Source organism: Hipposideros armiger, unplaced genomic scaffold (genome assembly GCF_001890085.2).
Source record: "Hipposideros armiger isolate ML-2016 unplaced genomic scaffold, ASM189008v1 scaffold_198, whole genome shotgun sequence".
In the NCBI taxonomy this organism is placed as follows: domain Eukaryota; kingdom Metazoa; phylum Chordata; class Mammalia; order Chiroptera; family Hipposideridae; genus Hipposideros; species Hipposideros armiger.
In genome coordinates, this window is record NW_017731548.1 from 1,658,826 (window position 1) to 1,682,934 (window position 24,109).

Here is a 24,109-nt window from a genome sequence, read left to right on the forward strand (position 1 = left end):
ATGTGGTAGATAAAAACTTTGGTTAATCTCGTCTTTTCCACAATGCTGGTAAATTTAACCAGATGCATTTGTCTCCTGCAGAATCTTTACAACTTCTAGTCCTTTTTGTAAATGTGATTCAGTATTGTCTTTCGATGAAATGCCATCAGGGTAAGTGCCGTGAGACAGAAGTTAATAAGGGAGGCTGTCAAGTGACCTATTTCATCCATTTCTCTTGGTCTGTACAATCTTTTAAATTGTTTCCCAGAAAAGTCAGCATTTTCTAAAATACTACAGGTTATACTACCCACAATGCAAAAACATCTGATTATGTCCAATTATTGACAATTTTCAGAAATTTCAACATAAAAGTAGTAAAAATAATTGCTTGAGAACACAGAGATTTAAAAAAATTCTCTTAGTATTGTGTTTATCTCACTGTTACTTAGAATGATTTTATTCTAACTCTTACCTAGAATCCTTTTATATTCTTTTTACCAGGAAATACAACTTTGACATACAGCTAAAAACATACATGTGATTTATATCATCTTTCTGTTCTACCTCCAAATCTATGAATTCTATACCAAATAGTAAATAAAAGAAACAATAACAATGGAATTTTGAGAAGTCTTCAAGATAAAAGAAAAGATTACTTAATGGCAGACTGTATTTTAACTGATAAGCTTTTGCTCCTGGTTTATTGTTGTAATAAAACAAGATCATATAAAGCATTACTTTTTAATGCTGGAAAAACAGGAGCAAAATAAATCAAGCAAATAATATCTGCACTTTATTTCTTGCTTTATAAACATTGAACTATATAAAAAATTAAAATGCTATTTTATATTCAACTGCTTCTAGTTTTTCATAGAAACTACAAAATAGAACAAACATGTTTCCTTTTGTTTTAACAATCAGCTGCATTAGGGCTACGACTATATTGTACTAGCAAAATTATTAGAATATTTAAGCAAAGATTTGCTAACTCAATTGAAAAAGCATCACACTTGCTTTAACTATCAGACTCTGAGGCCATATTTGAGGGAGGGGAGTCTGATTTGTTCCTTTACCTGGCTCAGTGCTTGCTTGTATTCTGTTAGTATAAACCAAAAAACAAAAACAAACACAAAAAACAAATGAAGAGGAGACTTATCCTCCTGCTGATTCCTATTTCCTCTTTGTAATGATGCATTATAATGATGATATTACACAACTGACTTAACAAATAAATGTGAAAAATCAAGCATCATATCCTCTGGATAGAAAACGCTTTGTCCAGAACATGTTTTTCTTCAAATTAGGTCAATGTCATTGGTGGCAAGCTCACTCAATTTTTCTGCTTAAAAATATGTACAGCAGGTCATTGAATAACACTGTTTTGTTCAATGATGTTTCCTGGTAACAGTAATGAGATGCCTTAACTTTTGTTTAGGTCAATTAACCTACGGTAAAATTTGTATTTTGCTGCAAGTCGCAGAACCTATTGAAGACATTAAGTGAGGACTTACTGTGTAAGTCCTACTCTAGATGCCTTACATATGCCTGCTTATTCTAAAGCAGTGACTAATTCAGGGGGGTCAGAGAGGTGAGCTGGACCATCTTCTTTGCCCCTGGGAGACTGGCCCCCAGGAACTGCATCACTGGCAATCTCTCGCTCTCTGGCTTCCCACTGGGTTCAGCCAATGAGAGCTCAGGATGGAGACAGGAAGGCAAGGTTATTTACTACATGGTCCCTCCTGACATTTTGGCAGTGGCTGGGTTGCAGTCCTGTTCCTAGGACCGCAGCTTCTGTTGGGCGACCGCTTTCCAAGGCTATTTCTCTTGCCAGGTTCTGGTCACGGCTGCCTCCCTTTGTAATCTCAGGCCTACGGATGGAAATCCCTGGGTGCGTCCCTTCGTTCATTCACTGATCCTGCCCATATCTCTGTGAACAGGACCATTATTAAACTCTCTTCACTATCTTTTAACAGTTTTTAACTGTGGTAAAATATACATAACATAAAAATCACCATCTTAACCATTTTTAAGTGTAAAGTTCAGTAATGTTTAGTACATTCACAGTGTTGTGCAAGCATTCTCCAGAGCTCTTTTTCATCTTGCAAAGTGAAACTCTGAACCCATTAAACTCCCCATTTCCCCTTTCCCCAGCCCCTGGCAACCACCATTCTACTCTGTCTCTATGATTGTGACTACTATAGATACCTCACAGAAGTGGAATTACATCGTATTTGTCTTGTGACTGGTTTACTTCACTTAGCATAATGTCCTCAAGGTTCATCTCTGTTGTAGCACGTGTTAGACTGTCCTTCTTTTTAAGGCAGCATAATACTTTATTGTAAGAATACACCACATTCTCTTTATCCATTCATCTGTTGATGGACACTTGGGTTGCTTCTACCCCTTGGCTATTGTGAATAATGCTGCTCTGAACACAGGTGTACTAATATTTCTTCAAAATCCTGCTTTCAATTTTTGGATGTATACCTGAGAGTGGATCATATGGTAGCTCTATTTTTAATTTTTGAGGAACCTCCATACTGTTTTCTAGAGAAGCTATACCATTTTACATTCTGACCAATAGGGCACAAGAGTTCCAATTTTTCCACATCCTCTCTAACACTTGCAGTTTTTCTTTGATAGCATCTAATGGGTGTGAGCTGATATCTCACTGTGGTTTGATTTGCATTTCCCTGATCATTAGTGATGTTGCAAATCTTTTCACATGCTTGGTGACCATCTGCATGTCTCCTTTAAAGTCTTCATTTCTTCTCTGAGAGTGTAATGTGCTGGGATCCTGAATGATACAAATAGGATTGGTATTCAAGTCTAATATATAAAAGAAATGCTGGTTAGCTTTTGCTTCATTTAAAAATGTGACCAAAATAAGATCCAAGCAAGAGATATTTTCATTGAGGATTTAAAATGTTTGGGGTGTAAACACTATTATAGGTGCTTCTTGGGGGAGGCTGTGATGTCTCTTTGCAATCTATACTTGCTATCCTTAAGAAGAAAATTAAAACACTCTTTTCTGGATGATTGACAGACTGGCCTACCTGAAAGCAAAAGTTTTAGCAGAAGATCTCTTAAGAATTGTTTCAGGTTTTTAGTACTTTGCTCACTTTTGGGTTGGTCATTCTAGAGTACATAAGTACATTCTAGAGTACATATAGGACTCAACACAGAAATGCTTGATGCTGTGTGAAAAGAGTCAGTACAACACCTCTGCCAAATCCTACCTGGTGGAATAAGTTATACAAAGTAAAGTCTATGCTAGATGATTCAGGAGGTGGAGGAGGAGGGAGGAAGCTGGGGGAGGCAGTGCAGGAGGGGTGAGATACAAGGAGCAGTACTGGTGGTACCTTTCTTCACCATGAGTTATGTTCACTTGAAGTGTCTAGTCATGAAAACAATATAATAATTAAAATAATAAAAGCTGAAGTAGATTTGCTTGGTATGTGGAATGACATCAAGACAAAGATTCACCAGGTGGGTATAAATATTTCAAAATAAAATCATACACTTTATTAAACTAAATTCAGATGAAAAAAAGCATTGTATGTATTTGGCAGAACAAAATGCTCTTCTTTGATTTTGACATAAATGGGAAACAATAATTTAGATATACTATATTGAGAATTCAAATGGTTTTAAATAGGCTCATTATCAATATGCTTAAAACCTTTAAAAATGAGTCCTAAACATCTAACTGAAATGCTTAGGTACTTAGATTGAGTAATATCCACTTCAACAAATTGAAGCATGCAATATGTTTTGAATAATTGTTAATTTATGCTGAGGTAACAACTGTGTAATATAACTGAAATCTATGTTAAGAGAGATAAGGGAATCCCTTCCGGCTATTTCTATTACCAACAGCAGGCTGCAATTTTCATCCTTCTTCCTTATGTCAAATATGACTTTAGGTACTTGCAAAAGCATTTGCTGTTAATTTCTGAAAATCAATAATTAGCACTTCTCAATGCCACACAATAAAAATAACAGAAAGAGTAGAAAAAGCACATCTCACATAAGTGACACACATCCCACTTTGATGAGCTGCATTATTTATGCTTTTCCAGTGGACGATTGATGACCACGGACTAGCTGAGTGCTGCAGTCATTACAAGGAGAAAGGTAAACCTATGTTAAAGATTTATTCACTAGTCAAAATTAAATGTGTGTCATTAATTTCCTTGATACTAATTTCTACACAGAAACTTTATTCCTCAGATCTTAGCCTTATTGCTGTGGATGAGAAAAGATGTGCAAATAGATACATTTGAACCTATACTATTATTAGTTTTAGGGATCATAATATTCTTGACCCCAAAATGGTTCTTTCAATTTAAAGAATATCTAAAGTGTATTTCCACTCCAATAATTTAAAATGTAGGGTGTTTTCTATTTTAATTTGGCTTTTAAATTTATTAACATTTTTAGGTCAGTAAAACCCTCCTAGTAATTATAGGGAGAAAATTAAGATGGTTTTAAGAAACCTTTATCAGATATTTTGTTGACCATTTGTTTAAATCATATCTCACAATAACTGCCCAAGGGGAGAAACATGAACACCTCCTTATGTAGACAGTTGGGCATCATGGCGCTTGGAAGAGGACAACATGGTGCTACAACCCACTCAAGTAATCCAGAAGGGGGGATGTTGATATCCCTTGTCAGATCAAAGAAAGAAGTCTGAAATGGGGGAAGGAAAAAACAAGGGATAATAGATTCATTGAAAGAATAAGCAACGATTGTAGAGTCCATCAATGTTGCCACTATAAACACCTTTGTTTACATCATCAGCACGAGAAGTCATTAATTTTCTTCCTTTTAAACTTTATGAATTCATTTCCTAGGGAAGCCAGTATTGCAGCTGTTTTGGTTAAAGACACATCTGTCTTGTTGGTTCCTGAAAGACCTATCATATCAGTTCTCTAGTAGTAAGGAATGTTTCAGGAAAAAAACAAAGTAAAAACTGAAGTGATCTATGGGCATATTTTCATAACAGCAGATCCACAGGAATGTTTTCTCTGTCAGATCGAAAAAAAAATAAGTGAAGAAAATATAGTCTAGGAAAACCAAGAAACACTAGTAACAAAATATTAGATTAAAACCCCCACTTATTTATGACTATCGGTAATATTAAAATGTATTTAATGTTTTAATATTTCCAGCATAGATAAATGTGTATATATGTATAATAAATAAATGGCCCATCTGTTCTAAAAGTCTGACAATAAAATAGCCTTTCATGGTGGGCTTATATGTGTGTACTTCTCATGATCAAACAGAAGTCATTTAAATCATTTTTCATCTTGGCAGTGTCAACTGCAGATGATATGAAGAAATACATTATTAAAACAAAATTCTTCCAAGGTACTTCATTCAATTATACTTTTAGGTAATAATAATCAATGTTTGCACAGCGCTTCATAGTTTACAAAGTATTTTCACATATCTTTTCTCATATGATCCATAAATGTAGCCTATGAGTTAGGTATCATTTCTGTTATCATTTTTTTTTATGTGGGAAAACAAAGCTATATGAAAGCAAAGTGACTCACTTAATGTCACTCAAATAATAACAATGGGGTTGTGATATAGCCAATTATCTGATTTCTACCTTTCTATCATTTTTTCATTGTACCATATAATCATACTCTGAGGCACAGAGGCTTGAGTAATTGTAAATCTATGATCATAAATATGATCATTTTAAAAAACAATTTTAGAAATATTTTTCACTTATATGAGTATGTACAGCAAAAAACATTTTGTGGCATTTAATTTGTAATCTCTACTAACCAACTACTAACTATAATCCCATAGTGCCTTTGGAACTTTCAAAGACTGATAAAACATATTTTTCTGGGAAGTGATAGAACAAGTGATCAACAAAATGGTTGATAGAGACTTCTTAAAGCAATCTTAAAACTTCCCCTATAATTACTGGAAATTTTACCAACTTGAAAGTTTTAACATAGTCAAATGCATACACAACTTAAATTAATATAATTTAATAAAATGGAATACACATTAGGTATCCCTTAAATTTTTAAGAATCATTTTAGAAGTAAGGATATCATCCCTAAAACTAATAAGCATTAGTCAATATTCTGTTATTTTTAAATTCTTAGAAAATAACAGGACTAAAGAAACCCTGACTTGAGAACTAGGAGACCTCACCTGAATCTGGCTGGGTGTCCTTGGTGAAGTCATTTAAGAGTTTTAGGTTAGATTAATGGTTTTTAACTGGGAATGTATATGAAATGACTGAAGAGATTTTTTTTTCAAAATAAATCTGCTTGAACCTTCTCCCTGGTTATTCTGAGGTGCTCATGGGATGGGTGATGGGACAGAGGCTGGAGCATTACATGGGATTAGATAGATATGGCATGTGCATTTGAAAATAATAGTTGACGGGTGAGTGTGGCAATATAGGTGAAATAAGAGTTAACATTTTTAAAATTGTGTGATAGGTATAAGGAGGTTCATTTACCATTCTCTCTACTTTTGTAGAAAAAAATGCTTTCCAGGTCATTCTAACACACCTTTAGTAGAGCAGTGCTTCTTAAGCTTCAATGTCTCAAACAAGTCACCTTAAATGCATGTTCTGATTTAGTACGATGGGATGACCTGAGTGTCTGAAGCTCTAACAAATTCTCAGGTGATGCTGATATTGTTGGTCTATGGACCACATTTGAGAAGCAAGAAAACATGGAACCAGATAATTACTAACTAAGCAGGTTGTAGGATAGTTTCTCGGTCATTATTTGGCAAGAAAAAATATAATTTTTACTAATATGCAAAATGGATAAGAAGAATATTCATTACCATGGTTAAAATTACTATTCAGTCAGTTGAGTTCATCTGTGAAAAAAATGTCTAGAAGATTATGATGTAAGCCAAGACTTAAGACAATTTAAATAATATCTAATATTCAACAGATCTAATGTTTACATATGAAGAGGAGCTTTGTACCAGGACTGTTCTGTCATGTTTCTGCCCAGAGGTTGTCATGATAAAGTTTATTATCAATTACTGCTTTACAAGTATAAAATAAGTTAAGCTGTCATATTTTTCTCAAACAGAGATCCTAGCCTGTCAAAAAATGTCAATTTTTAATTCTGACATAGAGGAGAAAATTATCTGTTATTCTGACCTCTAATTTCTTGACATTTTAATGCCATAATTGCTGTGGTTAGTGCTGCTTCATGATTTCACCTGTCAAGGAAGAATGAATCAATAACCTTAAGCCATTTCTCAAATTTTAGCACTAACTTCAAAGCTTAAAATGTGTGATTTTTTTTTACAAAAGGTACAGTCATATATTAAATATTTTTCTTTTGAATCAGTGTTTAATTTAAGCATTTAAAAAAATCATCTTCCTTAGGCCTGTTGGAGTTTAGTATAAGATAACTGTAATTTTGGCTTTATTGGTTTTATTTATGTGCAATGTCATGATCTTAGTATTTTAAAAGATACTGAGATAAATATTATCAAATAAAGGGGAATCATTCAGTTCAATAAAGGGCTGACATTTTAAACGCTGCTTTTTCCAAGCTCGACCAGATAGGTGAGTAGCAACTTTCTCAAGTCCCAGCACCACAGTGCAGACCTCCAGGAATTCCACATTGATGTGGAAAAAGGTGTGGTGCCTCCCAGGGCCCTCCCCACAGGTGAGTGTATGTGTAAGGGGGCACAGACGACCAGCAAATGATGACTTGGTGATACTTCATTCTGCTTCTCTACTCGGTTCTTTCTTCTGACAGTAGATGCTAAGTGCCTTTATGTTGGCAAATGTATGTTCTGTGTCATTCCTCACTTTAGAGAGAGCAACTGAGGCAGAGCGAGAATCATCTTGTGGCCACATACCATATCGCACAGGATTCAGCTGGGTCCTCCTCTGTTGCAGGTTCTCAAACAGTGCAGGGCTTTTGCTGTGGGAATGGGAGGTTCGTGGAGGAGGAGAAAAGGGTGGGGAGTTGGAGACGGAAAATGAACCGATACCCCTTAAGATCATTTAGTCTGTTGACACAGATATAATCTGTTGAGTTGACACAGGTCCACAGGGTCAGGGCAGATGTCTCCGCTGGTGTGTGCTTGGGTCTATGCTGGCTGGGGGTAGGGAGGTAGGAGTGTGCTTCCTCACTTGGTATTCTGAGAAATAAGAGTTATGTGGTCTGGGCGGCAGGCATGGGAGGGAGGACCCATGTAATCATGGAATGGTTCTCGGAGTGTCTCTAATGGAGCCTCCGTATTCACAGTGATGTGCTTAGAAGGAGGATGTTGGAAGGAGAGCCCTGAACTGAAGCACCCTGGCCTGCATCACGAGGTCAATCAGGGGGAGTAGAGAACAGATTGTCCAGATTGTCCAGACAATAAGCAAACCCCGTGGCTAAACCACACCCGCCCAACAACAACAATTTTTAAAATTACACCTTTTCATGTAATGTCTCATTAAGAAGTCCTACAGTTTGACAATTAAGACGTATATGTCTTAATTTTTTCCACTGTCCAAAGCAATGGTGTGATATTTTGTAGAAGCAGGTATTTTTATAGGATTCAAATAATAAACACTATATCCATGTAAAGAAAGGCTCAATTCTGAGTCTATTTTCTTTTTATTCTCTCATTAATCTCTTTTTTGCTCTCATTTAAATATAAAAATGTGCTATTTTTATGTCAATTTTAATGCTACCTTGCACTTTCTTAAAATGTGCAATATGCTTAAAATATCTTTATTTTGCCCAAGATTAAGTTTTATCTTTCTTTATAAGAACAGAATGTTATAACGGACAAAAATGTGTAATAAAATATTCAAGAGCAAAAATGTCTAGGATATTAAAAGTCAAAAAACAATTTGGTGTTGGTTTTGGAATAAAAGAATAAGTTATTCCAATAGTTTTCTTTTTTTATGACTGTGAAGGTATTGGATCTATAAGGAGAATATAGTTTGTAAGGTGCTTAAAGTACTGGGCATGTGTCAGTTAAACAAAGGTGTATTGTTAACAGAATAAGTAAGCTTAGAATTGTCTACTCAAAATAATCTGATTATAGTTTGTATACAACTGGGGATACTAAATTAGGTGAGTGTAATGGTTTGTAGAGAAAATCCATTATTTTTCCAACTAATTTCATATCTGGCTTCTCTCTCATTCATTTACTCTCTATCGCTTTCTCCAAGCTTTAGGCAATAATTCCATTTCCTTGTGCAGACAATATGGTGTAATATTGCACTGAATACCAAGCTGCCAATGTGTTTTCTGAATAGTAGCCCTAAGGGTCCAATCATCAATGATCACGAGACTCTGCCTTTCCTCTTCTATGCTTGAAGCCATACAAATGAAGTTATTTTATTTTTATAGAGGTACAAAAGAAATAACTTTATGGATGCAAATTTTTCTTGTAGAGCTTTGTTTTCCAAATCTACAAGTTTCCCACCTCTAAAAAAAAAATAATCTTTTTTTCTTAAAGGCATTACACTGACTGGAAATGTAGAAATGATTGCTTATTTTGCATAGAGCAGATGGCAGATATCTGATAGACCGGAAGCCTGGAATGGGGATTCTTTGAAGCAACACTTACGCAGCAGCTGTTGCGTGTTCACTCTTTTCACCTATCTGAAATCATTTTGTGCAATGTGGAAGTGATTTAAATAATATTTTATCTGAATATTTTCACTAAAAATATTTATATACATACTATAACATATAATTCCCAACTGTTAGCTATAAAATTTCAGGGTGAGAACATATGGGAAGAAAACACCATAACCTCATCTATTTTATTGATGCATTTTTCTGAGTATTCTGTTTAGAAGTTTGTAATTTTGCTTTTATTAAAAGAAACACACACTGGCAGATTATTTTTATGTGAACTATTCATATTTAAATATTCAACTAGGTTTCATTAATAACACATAGGTATTAAGCATTTTAATGAAGATGCTGAAGTAAAACAAAATAGGGATACTGAAGTGCATTATATGTCTGCAATTCAGAAGGAACAATATACTCGTATGCTGGTCTCATTACTTGGTTTTGACATATAACATTTGTTTTCCACATTTGCCAAGAATTGAAATCTATAGTTTGTAAAAATTTACATTGAAAGGAAATTTGTATAGAAAGAGATGGAAAGTCAAATTTGTATTTGAGGGATGACAGAAATTCATGGGAGAATATGAGAGTGAACACCTACCTCCCTTAGCACAGGGTCAGAGATGCTCTCCAGGTTCACAGAGCCTTCATAGGTTAAGTAGTGAAAAACGTTCAGAGCACGGACTGCTTCTGGGCCTCTCTGTTTGTAGCCAAATATAAGGTCAATCCACTGATGGAGTTGACAAGAAACAAATTCACTTTCCAGGGCCTGAAATGAGTCAAGACAAAAAAAACCCCAAAAACAAAATGAGAGTCTGTACACAGTTAGCAAAGCTCCCTGTCTTTTTCTTACTTTGAAATAGTCTGCATAAATGAGTAGAATGTGCTCTTTACATTCCTATATGTTATAGTATTAGCTCTTCTACTCCAAGAAATGGCAAAATTCAACCTCTAATAAAACACAGACCTAAATGAAAATTTTCTCTTTCTTAAATGCTTAACTCTCTCTTCGCTCCATTACATATATGATATGGATTTTAACAGTAAATAGATGTCTTACAAAGACACATTCATGTTTAAAAGAAAAATAAATTGAAACGCCTGTTTTAATGCCATTTTATAATTTCACACCTAATTTTTAAACATTAAACTAAACAAGTTTATTAGAAACTTTGATATAGACTTACTTTCCTGCCTAATATTCTTTAAATTTACCCCTAACTCTACCAAAAGGAAATGCCTTCCTTCTGCTACAAATTAACTCTGCTGTTATACAGTTTTGGAATCACTGGGCAATTTTAGATGTTTGCTAGCTGGTGGAAGATGAACGTAAATTACTGAGAGTCAATGACCATGCTAAGCTGCCATTAAGAGTCAGAAAAAACGATGGCCTTTTCATTTCCTAAGAAGCCATTATAAGCTTCACAGAGGTGCTGTGACATGTAGGCATGGAGTTTGGTTCATACCCGTGATATGAGCTGCGACAATCACTGCATGGCTCACTGTGCTTCTCACTTACTGCAATCATTTATTATCAACTTCATATTGATTTAAGAGCACACTGATTTCAGGAACATAAACAAAAGGCTGTAGAGCTAGCTTCTTAAATTTCAACTATGCGTAGCCACATAAAACAATTTTCTAAATTTCAGCTGTAACTAAATACATGAATGAAGTCATTCTCTGGACGCATGTCCTAGATTTCTAAGATCTTAAAACCAGTTTGAAATTCACTTAATGAATAATTACTTAAATTAGGTCTCTGATAATTACATTTCATTTCTTTAATCTATAAAATATCTGTATGGTACTTTTCAACTTTTCCTGTGCTCAGATTTAAATAGTGATTTATTAACTTCAATCGCTTTCTTGATTTATTCCTTTCAAAATTTTTGGTATTTTCCATCACCACCGCAATCACCATTACTGCTATATGCATAACACTATTAACCATTCACTAGAGTTTTCATATACTTCTCATCTGTCTACTGCATTATTTACCTATCTTTTTAAAAAATTTTTATTTTAGTTTGTTATTCCAATTCCCCTACCCCTCTCCCCTCTGGCAGCCATCAGCTTGTTCTCTACATTTACGGGTCTGTTTTTGTTTTGTATTGTTTATTTTTATTATTTTTTCTTTAGATTCCACATACAAGTGAAATTATATGGTATTTGTCTTTCTCTGTCTGACTTATTTCACTTAGCATACTGTCTAATTCCATCCATGTTGCTGCAAATGGCAAAATGTCATTCTTTTTATTGCTGAATAATATTCCATTCTATTTAAATACTACATCTTTATCCATTCATATATTGATGGAGATCTACGTTGCTTCCATATCTTGGCTGTTGTAAATCACACTGCAGTGAACATAAGGGTGCATATATCTTTTTGAATAATTGTCTTTGTTTCTTTGGATAAATACCCAAAAGTGAAATTACTGGGTAACATGGTAGTTCTACTTTAAATTTTTTGAGGAATCTTCATACTGTTTTCCATAGTGGCTGCACCAATATGCAATCCCAAAAACAGTGCACGAAGGTTCCCTTTTCTCCACATCCTTGCCAACACTTGTTATTTGTTGATTTATTGATGATATCCATCCTAACAAGTATGAGGTAGTATCTCATTGTGACATTAATTTGCATTTCTCTGATGATTAATGATATTGAGCATTTTTTCATATGTCTATTGGCCTTTTTAGAGAAATGTCTATTCACATCCTCTGCCCGTTTTTAAAAACTTGGATTGTTTTTTGTGGTGTTAAGTTGCCTGACTTCCATGTATATTTTGGATAGTAACCCCTTATTGGATGTATCATTGTGAATATCTTCTCCAAGTTAGTAGGTTATCTTCTTGTTTCGCTGTGCAAAACATTTTAGTTTGACGTAGTTCCATTTGCTTATTTTTTCTTTTGTTGTCCTTGCCTGAGGAGATATATCCAAAAAGATATTGCTAATACTGATATCAGAGAGTTTACTGCCTATGTTTTCTTCTGAGTTTTATGGTTTCAGGTTTTACATTTAAGTCTTTAAGTCATTTTGAGTTTATTTTTATATATGGTGTAAGAAAGTGGTGTGATTTCATGTCTTTGCATGTATTTGTCCAGTTTTCCCAACACCATTTACTGAAGAGATTGTCTTTATCTGATTGTATATCCTTTCCTCCTTTGTTGTAGAATGACCATGTAAGCAAGTATTTCTGGGTGCTGTACTCTATTCCATTGATCTGTATACCGATTTCTATGCCAGCAGTATACTGTTTTGATTATTGTAGCTTTGCAGCATAGTTTGATGTCAGGGAGCATGATACCTCCTACTTTGCTCTTTCTCAATTTTTCTTTTGTTGTTGTTGTTATGCAGTGTCTTTTGTGGTTCCATATGCATTTTAGGATTAGCTGTTCTGAAAAGCATGCCATTGGTATTTTAATATAGATTGCACTGAATCTGTACATTGCTGTAGGAAGTAAGGACATTTTAAGAATAGTAATCCTTTAACTACATGGGCAAGGTATATGCTTCCATTTATTTTAATCTTCTATTTCTTTCTTGAGTGTCATAGTTTCAGAATATAGTCTTCACCTCTTTGGTTAAATTTATTCCTAGGTATTTTATGTTTTTTGATGCAATTGTAAATGGGATTGTTTTCTTAATTTCTCCTTCTGACCATTGATTATCGGTGTACACAAACACAACAGATTTCTATATATTGATTCTGTAGCCTGCAATGTAACTGAATTCATTTATTAATTCTAACAGTTTTTTGTTGGAGTCTTTAGGGTTTTCTATATATAGTATCATGTCATCAGCAAATAATGAAAGTTTTACTTCTTCCTTTCTGATTCGGATGGTTTTTATATTTCTTTTTCTTGTTTGAGTGCTGTGGCTAGGACTTCCAATACTATGTTGAATAGAAGTGGTGACAGTAGGAATCCTTGTCTGATTCCTAGTCTTAGAAGAAAAGTTTTAAGCGTTTCACTATTGAGTATGATATTTGCTGTGGGTTTGTCATATATGGCCTTTATTATTTGAGATATATTCTTTCTATACCCACTTTGTTGAGAAATTTTATGATTAAAAAATGTTGAATTTTGTTTAATGCCTTTTCTGAATCTATTGAGATGATCATATGGTTTTTATCTTTTATTTTGTTAATGTGATGTATCATGTTGATTGATTTACAGATGGTGAACCATCTTTGCATCCCTGGGATGAATCCCATTTGGTCATGGTATATAATCCTTTTAATGTATTGTTGAATCCAGTTTGCTAGTATTTTGTTGAGAATTTTTGTATCTATGTTCATCAAGGATTTTGGCCTGTAATTTTCTTTTTTCTGTAATGTCTTTGTTTTTTTATATCAGAATAATGCTGGCTTCACAGAATGAGTTTGAAAGCACTCCTTTCTCTTCAATTTTTGAAATAGTTTAAGAAGGACATGTGTTAATTCTTCTTTGCATGTTTGGTAGAATTCACCTGTGAAGCCATCTGGTCCTGGATTTTTATTTGTTGAGTTTTTTTTTTTATTGCTTTGATTTCATTGCTAGTATTGGTCTGTTTAGATTTTTTATTTCTTCCTGGTCCACTCTTGGAAGGTTATATTCTTCCAGAAATTTATTCAATTATTCTAGATTGTCAACTTTGTTGGCATATGACTGTTCATGGTATTCTTTAATGATTCTTTGTATTTCTGTGGTGTTAGTGGTAACCTCTCCTCTTTCATTTATGATTTTATTTATTTGGACTCTCCCTCTTTTTTTCTTAATGAGTTTGGCTAAAGGTTTGTCAATTTTGTTTATCATTGCAAAAAAACTAGCTCTTAATTTCTATTTCATTTATTTTGCTCTGATGTTAACTATTTCCTTCCTTCTGTTTACTTTGGGTTTTGTTTGTTCTTCTTTTTCTAGTTCCTGTAGTTGTAGAGTTAGTTTGTTTTCTTGTTTCTTGAGGTGGGCCTGCATAGCTATGAACTTCTTGTTAGAACTGCTTTTGCTGCATCCCATAAATTTTATCATGTTGTGTTTTCATTTTTATTTGTTTCAAGATAGCCTTTGATTTCTTGTTTGATTTCCTCTTTAATCATCAGTTGATTAGTATCATATTGTTTAGTTTCCACATATTTGTGTTTTTTCCAGGTTTTTTTTTTTTACCTGTAGTTGATTTCTAGTTTCATGCAATTGTCACCAGAAAGGATGCTTTATATGATTTCAATCTTCTTGAATTTATTGAGACTTGTTTTGTGGCCTAATATGTGATCTATCCTGGAGAATGTTCCAGGTACACTTGAAAAAAATGCGTACTCTGCAGTTGTTGGATGAAATATTCTATAAATATCTATTAAGTGAATCTGTTATAATGTGACCTTTAAAGCCATTATTTCCTTATTAATTTTCTGTCTAAATGATCTATCCATTGATGTGAACAGGGGTATTAAAATCCCCTACTATTATTGTATTAGTGTGAATTTATCCCTTTATGTTCATGAATAATTGCTTTATATATTCAGGTGCTCTTTATATGTTGGGTGCATAGATATTTAGGACTGTTATATCCTCTTCTTGGATTGACCCCTTTATAATTATGTAATGTCTTTCTTTGTCTTTTTTTAAAGTTTGTCTTAAAGTCTTTTTGTCTAATATGAGTATTGCTACCCAAGCTTTCTTTTCATTTCTATTTGCATGAGATATCTTCTTCCATCCCTTCACTTTTAGTCTCTATGAGTCTTTTTATTTGAAGTGAGTCTCTTGTAAACAGTACCTAGATGGGTCATGTTTTTTAATCCACTTAGCCACCCTATGTCTTTTTATTGGAACATTTAATATATTTACATTTAAAATAATTATTAAGTATGAACTTATTGGTATATTGTTAATTGTTTTTTGGTAATTTTTATAGTTCTCCTTTGTTCCTTTCTTCTCTTGATCTCTTCCTTTGTGGTTTTCTGGTTTTCTTGTTTGGGTTCATTTTCCTTTATTCTTTTTACATCTTTTGTAGGTTTTGGTTTGTGGTTACCATGAGGTTTTATGTACACCATTCTATAGCTATAGCAGTCTATTTTAAGCTGATACATTTAAGTTTGAACATATTCTATAAGGACGTTTTTACTCCCCCCTCCATGCTTTATGCTACTGATATATTTTGGATCTTTTTGTGTTTTGTATTTCCTAACTACTTATTGTAGTTTGAGTTGAGTTTGCTGCTGTTTTCTTTTGACTACTATTGTAGCTTTTAAATATCTGATCTGCTGTATTTATTAAATATTTGGATTTACTTGTGAGATCTTTTCCTTTCTCACATTTTTTTGTCTCTGGCTGTGGTCTTTCCCTTTCTACTTAAAGAAGACGCTTTATCATTTCTTGTAAAGCTGTTTCACTGGTGATGAACTCCTTTAGTATTTGCTTGTCTCGGAAACTCTCTCTCTCTCCTTCAATTTTGAATGATAACCTTGCTGGGTGAATTGTTCTAAGTTGTGGTTCCCTTCCTTCAGCACTTCAAAGATGTCCTGCCATTCCTTCTGTAAAAGATGGTGCTGAGAAATCAGCTGACAGCCTCATGTATGTGAATCATTGTTTTGCTCTTGCTTCCTTCGAGATTGTCTTTTTATGTTTAAATTTTCCCATTTTAGTTACAATATGTTTTGGTGTCAGTCTCTTTGGGTTCATCTTGTTTGGAATTCTCTGTGCTTCCTGGGCCTGTTTCCTTTTCAAGGTTTGGAAAAACTTCAGCCATTCTTTTAAAATTTCTTTTTTAAAGAATTTTATTGAGAAACAGTGTGGTTTTCCAGGACCTATCAGCTCCAAGTCAAATAGTTGTCTGCAATCTAGTTGTGGAAGGCACAGCTCTGTGGCCCATGCAGGGATCAAACCGGCAACGTTGGTGTTATGAGCACTGCACTCTAACCAACTGAGCTAACTGGCCACCCCTTCAGCCATTATTTCTTTAAATAAAGTTTCTGTTCCTTTCTCTCTTTCTTCTACTTCTGGGATTCCTGTAATGCAAATGTTTGAATGCCTCATGTTATCCCAGAAGTCCCTCAAAATTATTTTTTCTTTTTGTGCTCTGATTAGCTGACTTCTAGTAATTTGTCTTCCAGGTCGTGGATCCATTCTTCTGTATTAGCTAATCTACTGTTGATTCCTTCAATGTAGTTTTCACTTCAGTTATTGTATTCTTCTGGTCTGCATGGTTTTTTATTATACTTTCTAACTGTTGAAGTTCTCCCTCAGTTCCTCTATTCCATCCTCAAGTTTGGTGAGCATCGGACAACTTCTTTGAATTCTTTGCCAGGTGTATTACTTATCTCCATTTCCATAGAGTTTCTTTTCTGGGGATTTTTCTTTTTCCCTCTTTTGAGAGATATTCTTCTGTCTTTTCATTTTGTTTGACTTTTTATGTTTGTTATATGAATTAGACATGATAGCTATCTCTGCCAGTCTTGAAAAAGTGGTCTTATGTAGAAGTAGCCTCAGGGTAGGCTGTGTATCAGGTGGTTTTGGCAGGCTGGTAGGAGCCAAGTGGGTGACTAACATGTCAGGGGCACTGAGATGGAGTGGCCCCAGGTGGGGAGGCCAAGTACATGTAGTGATGCCCTGTTGATCCTGTTTGTTCCCTATGTTCAGGGACTAAATGGGCTTGGGGGATATGTCCAGAAACACGCTACAATGTCCTTTTAGGTAGGCTGGCGCACCTAGAGAGAGCTCCCCCTCACCTTAAGGAGGTGGAGAGGGCTGTAAACAGTGACACTCACCAGCCCCTCTGACCCCAGACAATTCACACAGCCCCCAAGAGCTCATGCATCTCCCCAGCCTTCTCTACACAGTGCCTCCTGTTTGTTGTACAGAAAGTTGTCTTGTGAAGAACTGACTTCAGTGTAGGCTTTATGTGCCAAGTTGTTTTGGGAAGCTACTTGGAGTAGGGCAGGTACCATGTCACCTGAGGCACTGGCTTGCTGGGCTGGAGTGGCTCGTGGCAGGGAGGCCATGTGCATGTGGTGACACCCTGTTGTTCCTGCTTGCTCCATTTGTTTGGAGATAAAAGGCTCCAGGCTACGTAGCTGGGTGATCTTGCAGGTAGGCCAAAGCGCCTGAATGGAGGGGGACTGGCTCCTGCAGCCCCGAGAGTTCCCACAGCTCCCAGAGGGCTCCCCCAGCTTCCCAACCTTCTCTGTCTGGTCTCTTTCTGTTGTTTGTGGTCCAGGAGCTGTTCATTCAGCCCTCAGTTGTCTCACAGGAGTAACTGTTCTCTATATATGTGTACATTTGGCATTTTATTTACACGAGTTATTGTAGATGTCCCTCATTCAGAAGATAAACAATTAGATTTTATGGAAGGATAGTTTCCATACTAAAACTAAACAGAATTCTATACTCTGTATCTCATTGGTTTTGACAAAACAATTTAAACAAGGACATAGGGAAATAGACTAAAATACAAAAGAAATGTTGGTTGCAATTCTATATTGGTTATATCCATAATATTTGTTTGGTCATTTTGTATAAATTATTTTTGTCAATTCACTATAACTAGTTAATTAAGAAAAAAGCCAGTCTAATTATCCAGTGATATTTGCAGTGTCCTGTGCAATAAATGAAAAAATAAAAAATAAATTGGGGTTCATTATAGAGTAGCTGTTGCTACTCTATTCATGGGAATTGAAAATTGCAGTGAAATTACATATATTATTGAAAGGATGATTTTTACCAACATAACCACATAATCAGTTGAGCAGCAACTATTCAAATAAATCTTATAGATACCACTAGATATATTCAGAAAGAAAGGATTGATGAAATTTACTATTATTTTGTTAAAGTAAGACAATTATTGAGTAAAATGCCTGAGGCAATTATGAGGGGTGGAGGGAATAATGACTTTTCACCAATTTGAGTTTAAAAAGTTATTTATTCTCTTTTATCCCTATTCACTACCTTCACTTCCCTCCTCCACCATAGGCAACACCTGTGATGTATTTATTTAATGTTTCTCCTTTTGTTTGCATGTGTTTTTATAAAACATTACTCATTCCTTGTGTGTTTGTACTTTTGGTTTATAGAAATGGTATAGGGTTATAGATTTCACTGAGTTTCTTACTTTTTTCACTTGGCATTGCTTTTGAAGATCTACTTATGTCGCTATGTGTACAGGTAGCCCATTGCTTCTATATGGCTGCAAGAGCTCCCCTAGTAGACTAGAGCTCCACTACTAGACTGCCTCTAATTCCATGACATGAAGCCATGCTAAACGTTCCCTTTTACATCCCTTTTTGGATATTTGTGAAAATTCCTTTGGGACTTATAATCTGGAGTAAGGCTGCTGTGTCACTGCACTGGACGTGCATAAACTTGAGTCATTAGAGCCCAGGTGCTCTTCAGAATGGCAGCCTCCATCTCCACCACCTCCAGCAGTGCATGAAGGTTTCAATATGTCCACATACTCACTGACTCTTTGTATTATCCAGGTTTCTAATTTTAGCCAATGTAACAGGTGCAAAATAATACCTCGCTGCTGTTTTAATTTGTATTCTTCTGATTACTAACAAGTTTGACAACTTTTAAATGTGCTTGTTAACCTTTTGGGTTTCCTCTTCTGTCAATTTCCTATTCATAATTATTGCCTTCTTGTTTCTTTTTGTACAGAGGTTCCTGTCATTAGGTTATTACATTGCAAATACTCTTTATATATTTTAGATAATAGCTCTTTGCTGAACTTACACATTGCAAATGCATTCTCTCAAATGTCACATGTCTATTAAGGTTATCCGTATTGTTCTTTGCAAAATAGAAATTCTTAATTTTGAGATAATCAAATAATTTTTTTCTCTGTGTTTATGCTTTTGGGGTTTTGTTTTGAAGTTACAAAGATAACTTTCTATATTTTGATCAATTAGCTTTATACTTATAGTTTTCCTTTTCACATATTGGTCTTTAATCCATATAGAGTCCGCTTTCATTCATATGTGGTATTAGATAGGATCAGTATTATATATCATACAAACACACGTTTCTCAGTGATGTGTGCTATCATATTTAGTGTAAATATAGATTTGAAATGAAGATACAAAATTGCAAGTGTTTATAGATAATCTGATAATCTAGCTATAAAAATCAATATAATCAATAGCCAAAGTATTAGAACCAATAAAAGGATTGTAAGGTCCCCTTTCTTTCCTTTTCTCCCTCCCTCCTTCCTTCTCTTCCTTTCCTCTCTCTCTCTCTCTCTATCTATCTATCATCTATCTGTCTAGTATGTGTGTGTCTCCAGTTCCTTGCACCCTTTTTTCTTTCCTATAATTTTACAGTACATGTATAAATACATCAAAATAATTTTGAGTGGGATTCCAAAAAATTTATACATTAATTTGGGAAAATTAATGTTAGATTTTCGCAACCAAGGCCCCAAAATGTCTGTTTATATAGATCATTTTCTATGTACTTTATTACTGTTAAAAATGAAAAATTTCTTCATAAAGGACCACGGTATTCTTGGTTAAGTTAATTTCCAGATAATTCATGGTTTAGGTACAATTGTAACATTTTAAAACTTATATTTTATACTTGGTTGTTGATGATGTAGAAAAATGCTATCCATTTCCATAAGTTGGTTTCGTTTCTGGCAACTCTTATTAGTTAAACTTCTTTATTTTTTCTTACAGAGTTGTTCTCAACTTTGAGAACTAGGTAAAGCAAGAGCAGTGATATGAGCATCCTGATCTTCTTCCTGATACACACACACACACAGTTTTATATATTTCATACACTGTTGGGCTGTTAGATATTTTATTTAGAATTGTTATATTTATATGCATACATTTATATTATATTGCTATTTCCTTTTCCTCCCTTTAACTACTTTTGAAATCAAGATCACATTAGCCTCATTAAGTGAGTGGCATGGTTCTATATTTTCTGGAACAACCTGTCTGGGGAATTAATCCATTACCTCTTGAAAATTTGGTAGAACTCACCTGTAAAATAATATGGCTTAGATATTTTGGGGGATGGGAAGATTTTACCATGTAAATTTCTTTGAGGCTTAGAACTCTGTTTCTTCTGGTGCAATTTTGACATTTTATATTTTTCTCAGTATTTATCCATTTCATCTGAGTTTTAAAACTGATTAGTTCATAGTTGTATAAAATAATCTTCAACTAAATGAAAAAAAATCTATTTATCCTACTTTATTCTATATGTTAGAAAGGCAGCAGAGTTAATCAATAAACAATTGTCATTAAATAAGTTTGCCTCAGGTATTTTTCTTTTGAGAATTATAAAACTAAATGACAAGGAAACAATAAGGTAGTATATTAAACAGATCATCTTATAGATCACCTATCTTGCTAGTCACTGTGCAGAAATAGAAGAAAATCCATTTAAAACATTTAAAAACTAAATCTGGTTCTAAATCAAATGTATAGCTAAGAATTGAATTTTCGATATCACATAATTAAAGCATGAAGACCGATCTAAAGCTGAGGCCTGACACTGAGACTTAACTACTCTAAACTGTATTAATATGTTACTAAATACATGCTATCTGCTTGTTTGTTCTTTTCAGAACAATGTTTTCATGCAGAAACCCATTTTGGACTTTGAAACAAGATTTTATTGCAAATACTTACAATCCAAGAATATAAAGAAATACTTGATTACTAAGCTATTAGGGTTATAATGGTCTTAAGAGCTTGCATATCCCTCTACTTGCATATCTAAAAGCAGAAGCAATTGCTTTAAGCATACATAAACCAATTCCCAATCCATAACTCGGCCCTGGGGATCTGAGAGGAAGGAAATCAAGAGTGAGATTTAAAACAGAACGGCTATCTCTTAGATGGACAACAGTTACCTAATTCTAATTTCCATACTGTCACATGGGTGTTTGATGGTAGCGAATTCTTTCTTAGTAGATTTAGGATAAAGCATCTCTAAAATTTACAGAAAAGGAAACTAGGCTAGTGGAATAAACTGTCAGGAGAGAACGTTTATTTCTCCTGAATGGTTGTTTTTAAGAATACTGAATTTCTTAGCTCCTCTTCCACACTAGAGCGAGAACACTTCCCAGCCCTTTTACTTGCTGCCTCAAAAATTTGCTTCTGACACTGAAAAAAAATCTCTAGAGTTGAATATATTCAAGTTAACAATCAGAAATCATGTAGCTACTTCTGTAGTGTCTATACTAGCTTCTCTTCATGACTAAATTGAAGTTATTGCTATTACTCAGTGAAACATTCAACTACTTTAAATAAAGACAACATAGTTGTTTTAAATATTCATTTGGGAGGGGCCTTAAATGATTCTATTACTTGATTGCTTACTGGATGTATGATACAGAGGACCAGTTTCCATTCCCACAAGCACCATCCAAGTCTTAGCTCTCACAGCTCTCCACATAGGCTCCTGGAAGAGACTTCCGCCTCTTTCATCAACCCGTCTTGCACCTGCTGGTGGAACAGGCCTCTGAAACTACCATGTTCCTACTGTCATCCTCTATTTCAAATCTTCCAAGGTTCCTCTTAGCATAACACATTCAGTGCAAACTTTACCTGATCCCACTGCCCTTTCAAACACAGATCCTACCCTCCCACCATTTCTTAGGACTTCTTGACATACAGTATATCCTTGGCTCCAGGAGCATAGACAATTCACAGCCCAAGGCATGTAGCTGCTGGTACAAGCTTTGAGCCTTTGTTGCTCCTTTGTATTTAAAATGAAAGCATTTCATCCTCTTGCTTCTTTTTCAAGTCATACCCGCTCTTCTTATTCAAGTCCAATGTTTGTTTTCTGAATTCTCCCCCTCACACTCTATGAATTCTTCTATGAATTTCCATGACATATAGTCAGTACCCTTCTGCTTGATGTGGTAAGACAATGTATACAAATTTACATGTGAAAATCAATTTACATATAAATGTAAAGTGCTATTCAAAGGAATAGGGTCTTTACCAATTAGCACTTAATTGTTTCAAACTTGCAATACTGTATCTTCAATTAGAATATAAGCAGTTGGAAGATAGGGACCATATCTATTGCTTCTTTTGCATTTCCCATAGCTCCTAACCGAGCATTAAGTAATGTTTTTTCATAAATATTTATTGGTTGATTAAGCAATGGGAAAGATGTGTTAGTCACAAGAGGAAGGAAGAAAAGAAATGAGAAGAAGTGAGGGTGGTAGTGGTAAAAAAAGAAAAAAAAAGCTCATTTATTCATTCAACAAATATTGATTGACTACCTGCTATGTGCTAGACACTATTCTAGATCCTAGATCACAGCAGTGAATAAAAGAAACCAAAATCCCTGCCAGAGAGTTTACACTGTTGTGGGGGGAGATCAACAAACTCCAAGATAATTAGCAAGATACAGAGTATGTCAAAAGGTGATAAGTGCTAAGGAAAAGAAAAAGGCATAAAAGAATGTTAAGGAGTATGTATGGATCGTGACAGGTCTACTAAAGGCGGTGGTCAGAGAAGGCTTTTTGAGACTATGACAATTAAGAACTATAATGAGGAAGTAAACTGTAAGAACCTCTGGGGTAAGAGAATTTTAAACAGAGGGAACAAACATTTATCCAACCATCATGCATTCATTTATTCATTCATTTATTCATTCATTCATTCAACATGCAGCATGGGTCACATGCCAGGCAGTATTCTAGGCCACAGGGATACTGCGATAAGACAAATTTGTGATTTCCAGAAGCACATACCACTGAAATGCAAATAAACAAGGAGAACATAGTCTAATCTTTCTCCAGCTCCAAATTGTTGACCACCTACCATATCAGACATCAGCTTTGGAGGATACAGAGGTGAGTAAGTTTCTATGTCCTCAAAAAGATCACAATCTAGTAAAAGATAAATGTGTTGATTTGGGCTTTTCCTGCTGCTGGAATTTCTGCGAGAATTCAAAGTGGGTTAGGGGAACTAAACCCTCATCCTCACCCCGTTCCCAGAAGAAATTACTAAAATGTAGTGGATTTATCTCTGCTGCTCCAGCCATCACCACTCTGTACACCTGTCCCCCATCCTTAACCTGGCTCTGTAAGACTAGAGAAAGGTTAGGGCAAATGGTCACTGCTAGGAAGTTGTAGAGGGAGGATGTTGGTTCTAACTTTGAAATACATCCAGAATCAATTATTTTCTTACTATCTTTGTTGTTACCACCCTGGTCCAAGTCACCATTATCTCTTGCAAAACTTCCTATCAGATATGTCCCATTCTACTCTGTCACTCCCAACACTAGTCAGAGCGGTCCTTTCAATTCCATGCTTAGATGTATGCCCAAAGGAACTGGAAATAGGCATTTAAATAAAACTTGTCCACGAATGTTCATGGAATAAATGTTATATAATAATAATTGTAATAACATCACATTATAATTCTATAATAATGAACATAGAATAGTCACTATTCACAATAGCCAAAAAGTAGAAACAACCTAAATAGTAGTTCAACTGATGAGCTGATAAACAAAATGTGGTTTATCTAGACAGTGGAATATTATTCGGCCATAAAAAGGAATGAGGTACTGATA

The 24,109-nt window shown here is 34.8% G+C and overlaps 1 protein-coding gene across 1 annotated transcript in view; it reads right to left on the bottom strand.

Moving 5' to 3' along the window:
- NBEA (neurobeachin) overlaps positions 1 to 24,109 on the bottom strand; it is a 707,336-nt gene that overhangs the window by 32,931 nt on the left and 650,296 nt on the right. Inside the window, exon 48 of the mRNA XM_019653151.1 lies at positions 10,186 to 10,353. Within this exon, the coding sequence (XP_019508696.1) occupies positions 10,186 to 10,353 (168 nt within the window). The remainder of the gene's footprint in view (positions 1 to 10,185; positions 10,354 to 24,109) is intronic.